Source organism: Tinamus guttatus, unplaced genomic scaffold (assembly GCF_059628265.1).
Source record: "Tinamus guttatus ecotype Peru unplaced genomic scaffold, ASM5962826v1 Tinamus_guttatus_pri_ptg000599l, whole genome shotgun sequence".
Classification (NCBI taxonomy): Eukaryota; Metazoa; Chordata; class Aves; order Tinamiformes; family Tinamidae; genus Tinamus; species Tinamus guttatus.
Window position 1 is genome coordinate 2,981,772 of NW_028289133.1, and position 15,132 is coordinate 2,996,903.

General features: G+C 38.4%; 1 protein-coding gene and 1 long non-coding RNA gene across 4 annotated transcripts in view; one reads left to right on the forward strand and one right to left on the reverse strand.

Moving 5' to 3' along the window:
- Positions 1–15,132, forward strand: part of LOC104578150 (sodium channel protein type 5 subunit alpha) — a 160,270-nt gene that overhangs the window by 108,565 nt on the left and 36,573 nt on the right. For 2 of the 3 annotated variants that reach the window (XM_088534772.1, XM_088534773.1), the window contains exons 18-19: positions 5,259–5,379; positions 13,662–13,816. In XM_088534772.1, the coding sequence (XP_088390898.1) occupies positions 5,259–5,379; positions 13,662–13,816 (276 nt within the window). Of the gene's footprint in view, positions 1–5,238; positions 5,380–13,661; positions 13,817–15,132 lie in introns of all 3 variants that reach the window. The other variant, XM_088534771.1, reaches the window with a different exon arrangement.
- LOC148592450 (uncharacterized) lies at positions 13,638–14,056 on the reverse strand. The gene is made up of 2 exons (XR_015913932.1): positions 13,926–14,056; positions 13,638–13,861 (listed from the first exon to the last, which is right to left on the reverse strand). It is a non-coding gene; the product is annotated as an uncharacterized LOC148592450 (long non-coding RNA).

Sequence of the window (15,132 nt, forward strand, 5' to 3'; positions counted from 1 at the left end):
ATTCAAATTCGATCAGATGAATCATCTTCTAAAAGCTTTTTTTTTTCTCTCCCTTGACTGGGAACCCAGAGTAACTAACTCAATTGTAGTTAAATCTACATTGTAGTAATCTAAATTTAAGTGAGCTAAATTCCACTCAAAATAACTAGCCATGAAGCATTTCTGTCAGGAATAATTCTCCTCAGGAGAATAGTTCTTGGTATTTTAAACTTCATCTTCACATAGGTAAAGCCCTGAAGTTGAGAGAGACACTCAATCATTTGATCTCAATCTCATGAAAAAAGTTATGCATTAAAAAATGCATAAATTTTGTCAGAAATTTTCTCAGACTTTACACTTTTTTAAGGTAAATAAACCTTGTTATTCTGAAATGGAAGTTGGAAAACTATGTGCTGTTTTTAGTTTCATAATGAAATTTCATAATACCACAGGAACATTCTAGCCCTGATATATTCAGCAACATTGTGTTAAAGAAATAATCCCCATTTCCTCCCTCAAATTTCAAAGGATCCTGGGACACAAATGTCACCTTCCTATAGCAGAGTATAATTGATTCTATTTGTGGCTGCTTAGAAAGAGGTGGAGGAATATGGCAATAATCCAGAGATGACTTGAAATCAAACGGAAGTTCACATGAGGCTATGAATACCGACATGAAAGAGCAAAGCCCAAAGGCTGCTATTTTTGAAGGCCAGATCTTGCGTGGACATTGCATACTTAGAGTCCTCCTATTCACAAGTAATCTTAGTGCCGACACATAAGGACATGCTAATCTATTTGATGAATGTCCCAAGAACTTGCGACTGGCCATATAAAGTCAGTGACTGGGAGCAAGTAGCTTAACAGATCTGGCATGCCCAATCGAGAGGACTTTGAGATACTGAGTCAATAACAGGAAGTCATAAGACGCATTGAACGTGTTCTGCATAAAACACTGTTGATGTCAGTAAAGGATACATTATGCAATTAAAAATTCATCCTATATAAATCATTAGAAAGGCTCTATAGAAAGAAAATCAATGTTACAGGTGGAAAAGTCCTCAGAACAAACCAGTAGATTTCTGTGGCTAAACACTTCCCTATAAAATATTTGGCACAACTTTTGTAGGTAGATTTTGTCCAATCTACCTTTAAATATATCAGACAGCTTATCTTCGTTCATTTACCAAAGGGAACAATTCACCTGCTTAGAAAAATCTCATGACTGGCAGTATTGTCTTAATAACCAGCCTAATTTTTTCCCTTTCCAGAATATCATTTCATTATTCTCTTTTTCTATTTTTATCTGATATACCCTTTTTATAAATTAATACCACTTAATTTAATACACAGTTATTACCTTCCTTTTGCCCATTTTGCCCCCCTTAAAGTCATATACCAGTGCTCTTTCACTTCATTACTTCTTGCAAATGCATATCTCAGCTTCCTCTGTCTGAGTCTTTTTACCTTTTTCTTTTCAATTCCCTCTTGCTGGTGACTGTCTGGAGCTTCTGTGCCAACAGCTAACGACAATATACCTAGTAAAATTTCCACAGAACCATAAAGAGAGGAAATAATAGCTCCTTCTCAAGACATGATACTTCCATAAATGCTTTCTGCATCATTATAGCACATTGCAAAATCATGTCATATTTTTGTAATATTGCTTTACGTGATTTGAAGTTACAGATTTCTTGGATTTCCATTGAAATATTCCCTTTACTGTATTCAGTCAATGTTTCAACATCCTCTTATCTTTAGTGTTATTACCTGCTGTGGCATAGTATTGGTCGCCTCTTCTGTATCTTTAGTGAAGATAGTGCTGATTCCCATCCCTAATAGCTCTTCTACTCTGAAGACAAAGTTATGCTCTACTTGGAAGCTTCAGATGATTCTTCTCCACACAATAATAGGAAAATCCAAGATAATTATTTTTATATTTATTTTAACAGACTTTTCTGTGATACTAATCTGGATATTTTATTAAGGTTCATATCTTGTATGTCAATTTGGTAGATGAAGTCTCTGATCTTCAAAGACAAGGGAGAGAGGGAGAAGGGAGATAAGGGAGTTAAGCCTAGAGCAAACATCAACTTTCAAGGAGATTTCAATGATGTTTGCCCCTGTTATGGGCACAAGTGGTGGGTGTTGAAGCCCTGTCCAGCTACGTAAGACAGAGTCACTCTGCCAATTAAAAATAATTAGCCTCTGCAACACAAAACCAGTGGAAGCAGTGGAAGATTTCTGAAAGGAGTTTCTGATGGATCCCATTGAATCTGCCCCAGTACCTCTCCTTTCCTTATTCCAAGAAAGGGAAAGGACAAACTTGGTGTCCTTTTTTTGCCAATTTTTGGTGTCTTGGCACCAAAATATCCTTTGCAGACAAGCAATCCATCAAAAAGTCTTTGTGTCTTTATGACATTTCACTCAACTAGCCTTGAAAACCGCTCTATCCTTTCCTTCTCTGAGTATTTATTGAATTTATTTAATCACAAGCGAGAGCAGGGAATTTTCTGATGTGATTCCCATGATTGCCCTCCTTTTCCTCTTCTCAAATCTCAGTACTGTGCTTGCTTACTGCTGCCCTCCTGATCCTTTTCAAGCTTTCATGAGCATTCAGTATTGATTGGTAATGCTGTGTTAAGTTAGTGTGTCAGATCCCTTTACACACTGTCTAGATCTGCTGTTCTGCATGTTTCAGGTAATCTAGATAGCTCTTTGCTTACAGTTTTATCAATTTTAACAGGCTTTCTATCCCATTTTACTTGTTAGGGATATTTTTTTAAGAGTTTATGTTTTTAGTTAATTGAAATTTGATGAGCTACATCTCCCTCATCAATTGTTAATATGTCTCTAGGTCTTTTCCTTCCATTACCGAGTCCATGAAAACCTTTTTAGTCCCTTTAACCCTTCTGGCAAAGAATAACCTTTGCTTCTTTTCCTACAAGCTTTCCTAACCTTTCCCCTCTCTCTTATATGTGTGGTTCCTTCTTTTTCTAGTCCCAGACCCTCAGTCTAGTGTTTTCTAAACCAGTGTTTTCTGTCTCTTCTTCCTTGAAGGCTTTTCAAAACAAATCCTCTCCTTTTAGTCTTGCATGTTCCCTATCTCCCTTTGACGCTGATGGATTCTAATATTTTCTGAAAGCTCCTCCTGATAAGTAACTGTAGCATTCTTGATTCTTTAAGATGTTTTCCTTGTAGTCTAATATAATTGCACTATATTGTGTTCTGTGGATTTCCTAATCTGTCTCTGCTAAATACAGCGATCTTATTGATAATGCTATCAATCTGACATTGTTCTAAGCTTTCTTTGATTTCTTTCTATTGCTACAAATTATGTACAATAAGACTCCTTTTCTCTTTGGGAAACCCTCTTTTCTGCATTCTATAACTGTATATGATTTAGGACAATTTCATAATGTTTTGACATCTTCATAAAAGAAAAGATGAGGACTAACAGAAATGCATTCCCTAATGAACAGTATCAGAAGGTTCTGACTGTGCTCAAACTTGGTATGGCATTTTTTTCCAGTCTTGTATGCAGTTTATATTTTGCAGAAAATGGGTCATTCTCTCTATGACAGCTGCATTCTGAATATGGATTTTTAGAAGCTTTATCCATATGTTTGACCTGTGCTTTTTGTTCTAACTTTCTTTTTGAATGTTCTCTTTTCAATTCTTTGTCGTCCCTTTGAGTAGAGCATTAAAAACCCTCACCAAGACCATGACCTTCAGGATGCTGCAGTTAATTGCAGACAAGTAGCTTCCATTCCCATGTGCAAGCACTACTGGAATGTTCAGTCTTGCCCATTTTAGCCCCTGGTTCAGCATTTCTTTGAATTTAGCTATAAATTTTGCATTGACCGTGTACACTGGAAAACCAAGGGCCCATTTTCACATTAATAATACATATATAAAGCTGTACCTATTCTCTAACTCCATCACTATCATCCTCATGGAAATAATAATTTATGTGTAAGTGCAATCTTCCATATAACTATCTCTCATTGTTTAAAAGCACAGGTAAGTATTATTGTCCTCATTTCTTAGATGAAGACAATAGTATTACAAGATAAGGCACAAAAGATTTAGTAGGTATTCAGAAAACACAGGATAAGACAGATAACAAACAATTCACATCTCCTGACTCCTGCTTATGGCTGTTTCACATTGCCATCATCCCTAAAAGATCCCATCCTTGTTGCCATCCGCTGGCGGCAGATACTGCTCCAACACAGTCAAAAAGCAAACTCTGAGTAGGGATAGGTAAATATTAAGTCTTTTGCTTTAACGGCCAATGTATTCACCAAAAATGAAGGAAAGTATCATTTTGCATTAACACAAAATTGAACATTTTATTTTGTCATATGAAATAAAAATGGAAAAAAAATCATGTTTTCTTCTAAAGAGAATGTTTTGAAACTGCTAAAAAATGAGCTGAAATGAAATTTCTGTTTATTATTTGGAAGGGTATTTAAATGTTTTTAATACTTTAAATATTAATAATTTAAATATTTTGAACAATATGTGAAATTTAAAAAAAAAACTTTCAGATTTTGGTCAACCCAATTTCTTGCATAGTTTTGGTCAGACTCAAAAGTAATTTCTGAAATAAGCCATATCCTACAAATGTTTACACAGATCTACTTGAAACTTCTTGGTTTAAGTAGATATTACAACCTCTTCTTCAGGAAGTGGCAATACTACTGTGAGAAGGAGCCCTCTCACAAATGCATTTGGTGACACACCATCATTTTGGTGACAGAGGGACTTCTGATCATCTTGGAGGAGAAGCTGCAAGTCCCTCCAAGGAGAGGGACTAAATCCACTGAGTGAATTTAGATCCAGCTCTATATGGGTTAGGAGTCTCTGGAAAACGATCCCAGACACTGGAATTGAGTGCAGATCCTGATTCATTCTCCAGTATTTCAGGAGCTAGATCAGACTACTGGTGGTTTGGTCATTCTAAACTTCCACCTAGCATTAATACTCAGTGCTTGTTCACTGTTTTTTATGGTTTATTTCTATTTTACTTTAAAGTAACTCTACATTTTAACTTTTATATTGGTTATTCATGGGTCAACTGTTCGCTCAGCGCAGAATAGGAAGACCTGACGCTTGAGGAGAGGGCACGCTAAGAAGTGCATGGAGATTTCTCCGTCGCGATCACTTTAGCTGGGATATTGGTTAGGAAAAACAAAAAAAAAAAAAAAACAGCTACTTCCTTCAGGGCAATTGATCAATTTGTTTTCCTCGTCTTTGCTCATGTTGACAACAAGCTTGATGAAATCAGTCTTTCTGAAGGCAGCACAGTGGATTTGACAAATCCTGCAGAACTGCTGGAGCAGATCCCTGAGTTTGCCGAGGAGCTGATGGAGCCTGAAGATTGCTTCCCTGAAGGTAAGGCCCTGCCTACTTCACTGCTATGCCAAAGGGAGAAACCTTGTTCTCTTGTCCAACATGTATCCACCTTCACACTAAGGTCTCTAGTACTGCAATAGTATTTCGCTGGATGCACTTAATTTCTTATATACTGGAATGTCCCAACCACAAACTCAAAATTACTTATTAACATTACTCCTTGAACTTCCAAAGTGTGATAAGCACACTCTAAATTGCTGTGTGGCTTCTAACTTGTTAGACTATTTTTTTCATTTCAAAAAAAAAAAAAAGGATTTTTCTAATGCGGCCCATGAAGGCTTTCGCCTCTCAAAATGCATGCATGATCATATCTGATAGAGAATTAAGTCAAGTTGTTTCTGTTGCTTAAATGTAGCCACTTAATAGAAACTGTCTTCAGAGTCTGTAAGATCCATGAAATCTGTTTGTTCTAAAAGGCGTTAAGATTATCATGCTCAATAACTTCAATATGATCATGAAAGTGCTAAATTTTACTTAATAATGTTAGGTAACAACAATTCACATTTACATAACCACTTTCAATACCAAATCACTTTTTAAATTTTATTAACACAATCCTACCCCAAGACACAGTGTTAAAAACTAACTGCATCAAAAGACCTATTCTCTAGCTAAATCTACAAGGTAAATATAATCCCAAGTTATTTCTTCCCAAAGGTCTATTCCAAGTGATAACTCAATCAGATTTTTCATTTTCCTTTGAATCTGGGTGAGGCAAAATAGGAATAGTTGAATGTTAGTATATTCCTTTGAAAATTCAAGGATTATTATATGCAACAACAGAGCTGCTCAGATGGGATCAGACAGAAATGATTTACTAGGTATATGAGTGCCCCTAAAGTCAGCAAAAATGTGCATCTCTATATGTGTGAGGAAGATGATTGAATTGGGTAAGGGAGCCCTGCGGGGCTTACAAATGTCCCTAGGATCTAAACATTATTTTGGCAGCTCTGTTTAAAAGCAGTAGCCAAAAATTAATACAGTTGACTGAAGAAAGCATGGTGCTCTGCTATAACTATTTTGGTATATAAAATAGTATTTCAAAATTAGATGTGAAGTTTTCGTTCTTTCACAATATATTTCTTAATGAGGATAGTGAGCAGCGATCTATGTCATGCACCACAAAGCAAGAAATTAAATTATGATTCCACATAGAAGCCTGCATTAAAATCATGTTGCTAGTAAAATTTCTCAGCAAAATGCTGTCAGCTTACAAGTGCTGAAGCTGTGGTTGGCCATGGTCACCCTCCGGTTTCTGAAACAAGGTAGGGATCACTCACCTACTGCTTCATTCAGTGCACAATTCCAGAGCAATCACACTGTAATGTCCTCTTTCTTCAAACAACCCGAAGAACTCTCTAAAACCCCGTCATGCAGAATGGCATCAATTCCAAGCCAGTCTAGCAGGTCTCCTCCACTGGCATTAATGGGACATGCAGTAGCAGTTACAAGCTTTTCACTTCTAGGAGGACCAGGCATTGGAAACAGGAAGCTGATTTGGAAGCCCTTTCTCATTGGGATTGCAGAGAAATGTAGAAATTACAACCAGGTGGGCTGAGTCCCAGATTTGCCAGTGGATTGCATTTTATTCATTATCTCTTCTAGTTCCTTATCAGTCCTGTTCAGGTCCTCATCAAAATTAAAGTCATTGTGCTAAAAACTAATGTTTCGAAACAGTTTTTATGTCAAAAGCATTCATGTTTGTTTTAAGTATTCACATATAGGGAAACAAAGTATTTTATAATTGTCTTCTGTTAATGCTTCTGTTTAATGCATTTCCCTAAACTTACCTTTGTTATGAAGCCTCACAGAGCTATCATAAAAAAAATCTATTTAGTCAGCTAACATATGGCAGAATTATAAAGTATTAAAATGAAATTACTGAAGGGCAAGCACTGAGCAATTTTCTCTATTGTGGCCTTTACTGTCTAGTAATAAGGAGCTATAAGAATATTTGGTATATTCAGGAAAGTGACCACCTTGTGAAAGACAGAGATTAGGAAAAAAGATGGTTGTTACCTTATTATCAAACCAGCTGTCTAAATTCAAACTATGACATTTCTAAGCACATTCAGCATGGGTTGTGTCCTGAGCAAATATGTTCAGGATTCAGTCCCCTTTTTCAGATAACAAAGGCAATGCAGATAATGCATGTTCTTGAAATAGTTGCTGAAAGTCTGCTGAGGTCACAGTTTTCCCGTAGGTGAGTGACCCAGATTAGCCTCAGGTCATTTTTCTTGGGGAGACTTGTTAATTTACCATTTATTGTTATCATTCTCAAAATAGCTTTGATTAAGGTCAGCTGACAATATTCTGGGGTCTTGGAAGAGGCCAAGGTAGAGTCACAACTCTGGCAGCTGTGAAAAAAAAATTATAGAACTAGAGATACCATTCTTGTTGCCAGTTGGTGGGAAAGCAACACCTAAGTGCCAGCTATTGGGTATTTTTTCTTCCAGATGCCTTGCAACACTCCAGTGTTGTTATCTCCATTGATATGTGCTCTCTCCACATCACAAATTGCTATCTATTCAGACATTATCTTCTGTGTTCTCCAGAAGGTCATTCAAAGGGAGCCCCTGGCCCCAGCGCTCTCCTCTCTCCCAGACCCTAATAGGAGAAAATTTTCACCGAGTCCTCAAGCGTAATTCCCCAGATACAGGCTGCTGGCAAATGGTTCATCAGATGTTTGTGCTGGAATGAACTACCTTGCTCAACACACAGTTGGTTGCAGCTCGTGACACCAAGGACGTCCACAGCCTTAGTTTCATGTGACCGTATAGGAGAGAGTATTGCAGTCAGAAAACTTTATGCACTAAAGTGAAGTTATTCTGGCTACTGGTGGAAAGCTTTGTTACATTCACTCCAGTAGCTATTAATGGTTGTTTAGAAATAAAAAAGTGAAGAGGAGCTTAAATTGACCAAGTCTAAACCGATCTGTAGCCGCTGTCACCAGGTGATGCTTAGAAGCTGAGTAAAACCAAGACCAACTGAAGGTGTGAAGTGTTATCCTAGAAAAAAAATGAGACCAAAACAACACTTTGAAGTTTTTTCTTCCTCTAGTCATCATACCTCAGACAAAATGCTCTTTTCCATCAGGTAGAGCATGCTACTATTTTATCATACAGTTTTCAAGCCTCAGAAAATATCTCCAGGCCTATTGACTGTATAGAATGAGAATAATTCAGGTTGGACAAGACCTCCAGATTTCAGCTTGTCCAAGGTAGGTAGATACGGAAAGTTTGCAGAAATTGTGTTCGCTCTACTGCTGCCAGTAGCTTGGGAAGTCTTTTGGGAACTCTAGACAAGGATAGTATAATGAGACTCACTTTCTTGCTCGAGTACGTACCATTAGCCAGACTGATCTTTAGAAACCCAGTTTGGCAGATGTATATTGGAGCAACGTTACAAACATCTGCCAGCTTGAATTTGCAGTGAGGAAGGCATGTTTTCTTTATGTCATACCAAGGAATTCTTCAACCACCATTCAAAGCCAAGCAAAATATGTTTTGTGCTAGAAATGAGTGTCCCCATAACAGACTAATTCTGTATAATAGTATCTACAAAAGTATTGTGGTCTGAAGCATGAAGACATGCTGGATGATAGTATAGAAATTATTTGGTCTTTTTGGCCTGCTGAAGAGAATCAGCACCCTAATCTGTCCAGAACAAATCTAAATTTTATGTCATTTTAAATATATATTAGAGGTGTGAACAAGCTGGGGATTGTAAAGGATCTACTCAGAAGCATTAAAGCAACAGGTTTGGATGCCATGCATGCAGAAGGAAGTTAACTACCATTTACAACAGAGATTTGTTCTACAGTGCACCAGGGAAAGGCAATAAGGTCTAGCAACTCCATGATTATAATGCCCAAGAAAATATGAATGTAGAATGAAATAAATATTTACACAAAATGCGTTGCAAATTAAATTCCTCTAATTTTTAGGGTAGCTTGTTTGTCATTGTGGCAGACATGTAAATGGTTTGACTGAGATGTGCTCCTTTCTGCTTGCATGTGCAGTTTAGGACCCACTGCAATCTACAGTTTATGATTGTGCTGCAGGTCACTGCAGTGACAGGAGGGAAAAATTCACTCATTATGAAAAACAGTTATGTTATACTGATGCATTCATAATGGCTTCCTGATGAAAATATTTCTGTTTAGTGAGAAAATGTATGTAATATTCCAACGTGAGTTGAAAACAGACGTTCTTGGACAAGTCTACCGCTAGGGTAGCTCGTTTCAGCTTCACTGATTTGCCAGCAAAAAAATTGACCTTTTGTGTAGGATTTTTTCTGTTGTTCCATGTTTCTATTGAGCTATAACCTACTATCCAAAAGGCTTTAGTGGAAATGAGTCAGTTTATCTCTGCAAAAGATGTAGCCCAACATGGCTTAGGGTAGCAAAACTGAGCCCTGACTAAATCAAAAGGCAGGAAACTACTTCTATGCAACCAGTTCCCTAATAGCATTGATTGCAGGGGGATAGAAGAAATCTATGAGACAAGGCAGTATGAGTAATGCAGTTATAAGAAATGCCAAGGGGGTTATTTGTGTCCTGACACTTGCAGTGTTAAAAGGTGTTAATGAATGGTCTTCTTCATGTGCCTAAACAGCTTTCAAGACCCGAAGCTGGGGTCTGCTGACCACCTGCCTTGTTGCAGAAGTCAGCTGGAGTTCTAATTGCTCAGACCCTTGCCCCCTAAAACACACTGGAATGTTTTTGATACCAAGTCATATTTCCTGACACTTTCATAGAAACAGGGAAAAAAAATGTTGGAACACTGACCAATGTCAGGTAAACCTTTTTTGCTGGATTATGTAAGCCTATAACTCTGTATTTAAGCTTGTGTCAAGGTCACCAGAACACTAGGGTGGAAGCAGCATGAGAAAATCAGAAAAAGCACAGGCATTAAATAACCATCAGTAGGAGGAATCAGAAAATTCAAAATAGAAGTAGACATTACTTACTCATTAGAAGACCTATTTGTGGTCAAAGTTTTATTTTTCCCCTTTTTTTTGGATTTACAAGAATATAAAAATAGCATTTCATCTGAATTCAACCAGCATGATTGTTCAGGGCAATGCTATTTGACATTAGTAATTGTACCAGAATCTGGTCTAAATATTCCTCAGTTGGACGCAGTCAAAAGCATGGAATTTAATAGTGCTGTGAATTTGGGCTGACTCATCTGAGAAGGTATTTTGGATTTTTCAAGGTATTACTCTCAGTACCAAGAGGGTTTTGTTTTGTTTTGTTTCAGAGCAAAAATGCATGCAAGCCATGAAAGAATATTAAAAAAAAAAAAAGTGTTTCAGATGGCTTTATATCTTTAGAAACACAGTTCCATACCTGTGGAATATCAGATGAAGCTGAGTGAATCAGCAATAGTCTGCTTTTGACATTTTATAAAACTTTGGAATCACAAATGAAATCTGAGATCTCATGTTCTGCTCGTTATTTTTTAATTTGAAGATGATTCCTTAACTCTAGCCATGCCTGCGCTTAAGTAGTCATGTAGTCAAAAGCCAAACTCCTGCAGGGAATGAGTTGTCCAACCCAGCTCGCACTGAGGAGCAGCAGTTGCTGATCCTAACCTTTTCCAATGATGCTTGTGCTGCCAATGCTAGACTGAGCCTAGGAACTCATCTAAGAGACTGAAGAGGCAGATATCAGTCTAAGAAGTAACTTAAAGCTAAAGGAGGGGGAAAGACAGTATGGGGAAAAAAACAAGCCTGAACAAAATGACAATTTTTTCAAAATGCAAACTATTAATAGGAGCAGGATAGGCTGGTGAAAAGTTTCTTCTGATAGAAGCAGTAGTTTGCTACAAAGGGGAGTTTCTGCTTAAGATGAGAAATGGACATTTAAGTAATAAACAGCTTGCACATTAGGGTGTTCACAGGATGAATAAGGAATCTGTGCCCAAGTCCTTGTTCCTCCTGAGTTGAAGCTGGGCTGACAGTTCAGTCGTCATGGACTTGCAGAGCAGCACAGAGTGGGGACCAGGCATCTGCAAGCTGGTAATGACCATGCTTGCTGTGCAGGCAGAAGCCATCTAGCAGTTTCAGGGCAAGAGCCTTAAGTGCCATGTCATGCTGGTCTGATCATTCTGCATGGGCATTTCAGGCTAAAACGTGGTGCTCCAGGCAGAGAAATCCATGCCATGCATCTACTTCCTAACACATAACCACATCACCATTGCTGAGCACTTTTAGCATAAAGTGCTGGCTAACATGAAATGCTTGTATCCTTTGACACAATTCTTCAGTGTTTAGGATTGAAGTGTATAGGGGGATAAAACTTTCCTTTATTTGAGTGGTACCTAGTACAAAGAGGTAAAGAAATAGGGGTCTTTTCTCTTAAACTAGCATCTTTTCTTGCCATTATGTTCTTCTCAAGTAGTTTGATCTAATCTAGTGTCTTCCAGATGAACTCATAATATCTCCGAGTCTAAGAGTACGATGACAATTCTGGAGCTGGTGTGAATCTGTATGATTTATATTTAGAGGACAGGTAGCTACACGCATCACCGTAGATTTACCATAACATAAATTGTTTCCTTTCCTGTTAGTCCCATCCTAAAACTTTATACGGCCAAGCATGTACATACACCTACAAACATCTCATACCTGGGAGAGGAAGAGGAGCTCTGGGAGAAGATCACGTATGGAATATATTAGCAGCACACTGTAGTTCTGCCACATCAGAGCAGGAAGACCACGGCTAGTATAAACTTACAGAAAATGTCAGCAGGACCGTAGCAGGCTTAGCAGCTCAGTTCCTCCTGGCAGAGTCTAGGACTCATAAAACCCCTCCGCCTACTGCCAGCACAGTCCTACTTCCAGCTGCATGGGAATCCCAGCGTCCTGGGAGCTGCACTTGATCTCTTCACAAATCACATGCAGCTCGTTTATGCTACCTTGAATTAGCAGCGTCTGCTGTACACATAACCTTGGCATTCACCCGCTTTCGTTCCCCAGCTTCCTTGACTAAATGTTATTTCTACTTGAAGTAGCATTGCATTACATCACCATAGCAAGTGTCTCTCGCTGTCACCTCTGAGCAGTTGCTCTGTGCTTCAGACATGTTAGAAACCTTGGCCACTTTTCAGTTACTGAAGCTGTAATTTCTTATCACACGATGGGACTGATAAAATACCATAGCAAAGTCTCTTTCTTTGCAACACCTGGAGCAAAGACAAGATTTTTTTTTAAAAAAATGCTTTTTTGAAAGTAGTGCAGTTTTTGAGGATCATTTCTATGAACATGTGTTGTCATATATGGCTGAATCACCAGCCTGGACAAGGACACGTCCCAGCTACCAAGCTGTGTGCTCACCACAATTTTAAGCTCCTACCCAGCACAAACCAATGGATATGGTGCTTTTTAAATAGGAAAGATCCATCCACAGGATGGATCTATCCGTAACTAATGACATCATTATTTTTCTGTAACAATAAACTGTGACTAAAAAGGCTAAAAGTTGTCACAATTTTGCCTATCTTTGCCTATGCTTGTGTAGTCCCCCTTTCCACGACAGCATTTAACTCTCATAGAATATTTGTCATTACAACACCTCACTGAGATATAAAACACTATGAAACACCAGTGTGGAACCAGCTTGTGGATGGAGAGCCTGGATATCTAAATTTCCATTTAAATCGAAAGGAATTTAGCCACCCAAGTACCTTCCTAAATTGAACCCTAATGACTTCTTTAAGCTCATGAAAGCACAAGAGGTCAAAATCTGCTCCTGTTCCTCCTGTGCGAATCCTTTCAGCACCTTGGTCCTATCTGCACTGCAGCACATCATCCCCTCTTCCCCCTTTTATCAAGTGGCCACTTTAATCACTATCTCTAGTGGTACAAAACACCAAGAAAACATCTTTCTTACTTTCATAAGGATGTTGAGGCTATTGGAAATACCCTGCTAAAATCATTAGGCTCATTTAGTTGTGCTGGCTGATCTTAGCTAATACAGTATGCTTGACCTGGGGCACTGGTGACTCATTGCCAGCATTTTCTATGTCATAAAAATCATTCAGAGAGACCACCAGGGCAGGTTTTAAGTGATTTTGAGTGTTTTTGAAAAGAGTGAAAGGGAGAAACAGAAGGCAGAACAGAAATAGAAGGAAAAACAACGGAAGTCTCTACAGAGTAGATCACAGTTGCAAAACAAGAGAATCCTTATTGCAGCTTTAAGCATCAAATAGGTTTTTTTTTTAAACAATTGCTTTCCTTTTTTTTTTTTCTTTCAGTTTGTGTCCGATTCTTCCCCTGCTGTTCAGTGGACATCACGAAGTTTCCAGGCAAAATTTGGTGGAGGCTGCGGAAAACCTGCTACAGAATCGTTGAGCACAACTGGTTTGAAACTTTCATCATATTCATGATCCTGCTGAGCAGCGGAGCCCTGGTAAATGCAATAGGATTTCCTAATGAGTAGAAAGTGGGCTTGGGTCTATAAGAAGCAAGTCCTTATTTGTGAGATACTTTAAAAAAAAAAAAAAAAGCATGTGTAGGACATATCTTCTGCTTTTTATTTTGATTTCACTCGCCTTTTCCCTATCATGAGGAATCTTCTGGAGTTTTAACATAAAATTATGATTCACAAAGGATTTGAAAAGCACACCCTTAAGGACAGCCTGTGTGAGGAAGCAGCCAAGAATTGCCACTTCAGTGTCCCATAACTATGGCAGTTCCCATCCACACACTTGCAATTTACTCTATGAATATCTCTCTCTTTTATTTTCTCCCCCGCCCTTGTTTTTTTCTTTTTTACCCTCTTTGTAAGCAGAAAAAAATTATCTTAAAATTATCTGACCACAGAATTAGTATGTGACCATTATGCTCTTAATTAATGTTAGCTTAAATCGCAGTAGCTTCCCCATATAGATAGCTCCTGCTTGCATCCACAGAGAGCACGGAGGCTGGTTGGTTATTGCCCATGACTCTGATAAGGAGAACGGTCCTCCTGAGAGCCCATTGCATACTGGAATTATCTTCTCTGTGTTATCAGAGTATTATTCTGAAATTTGCTGGCAATATGAGGTCGGGACAGGTTACAAATACATCTCTGGAGGTTGCAATTATCTTCTGCCAAATGGATGAATCTGTCTTAAACATATAGGAGAACCGTCTAAGAAATACGTATGCTCCACATCGCCAGGAATCATCAGGGGCAGAAAGGCAAAATGTAGAATGTGCGGAAAGGTAGGAGATTTACTAGAAAATTGCTGGAGAGAGAACAGGGAACAAAAAGAACAAGAGTAAACTCCCTCATACCGCTGCACAAAAGCCTAACACCCCACGGGGCTGTATAAATAGGCATGTTCTTCCACTCCAGTTGGCATCAAGGAGGCCTCAGCTGGAGCACTGGCTTCAGCTCTGGGCACTGCACTTTTGGAAAGATGTGGGCTAATTGATGAAACTCCAGAGGAAAGCAACAAAAATTATCAGTGGCGTATAAAAGAGGAGCTATGAGAACACTCAAAAGTTCTTGGTTCAAGTAGTTTAAGGAAAAAACCTGTAGGGAGATGAGAAGATTGAAATACGTAAATCTTGATAGAAGAACGAAAGAAATACCAAGTCCACTAGGGATGGGCAGAAATTTAACCCAGGGGTTTTTATTTTACGATGAGAGGCAGGAGGTTGAAAACCTTCAGTAGACACTAGGCTGCTTAAAATTGCCATTGCTTTGTTGAAATCAGTGTGGTGTGATGTTTTTGCACC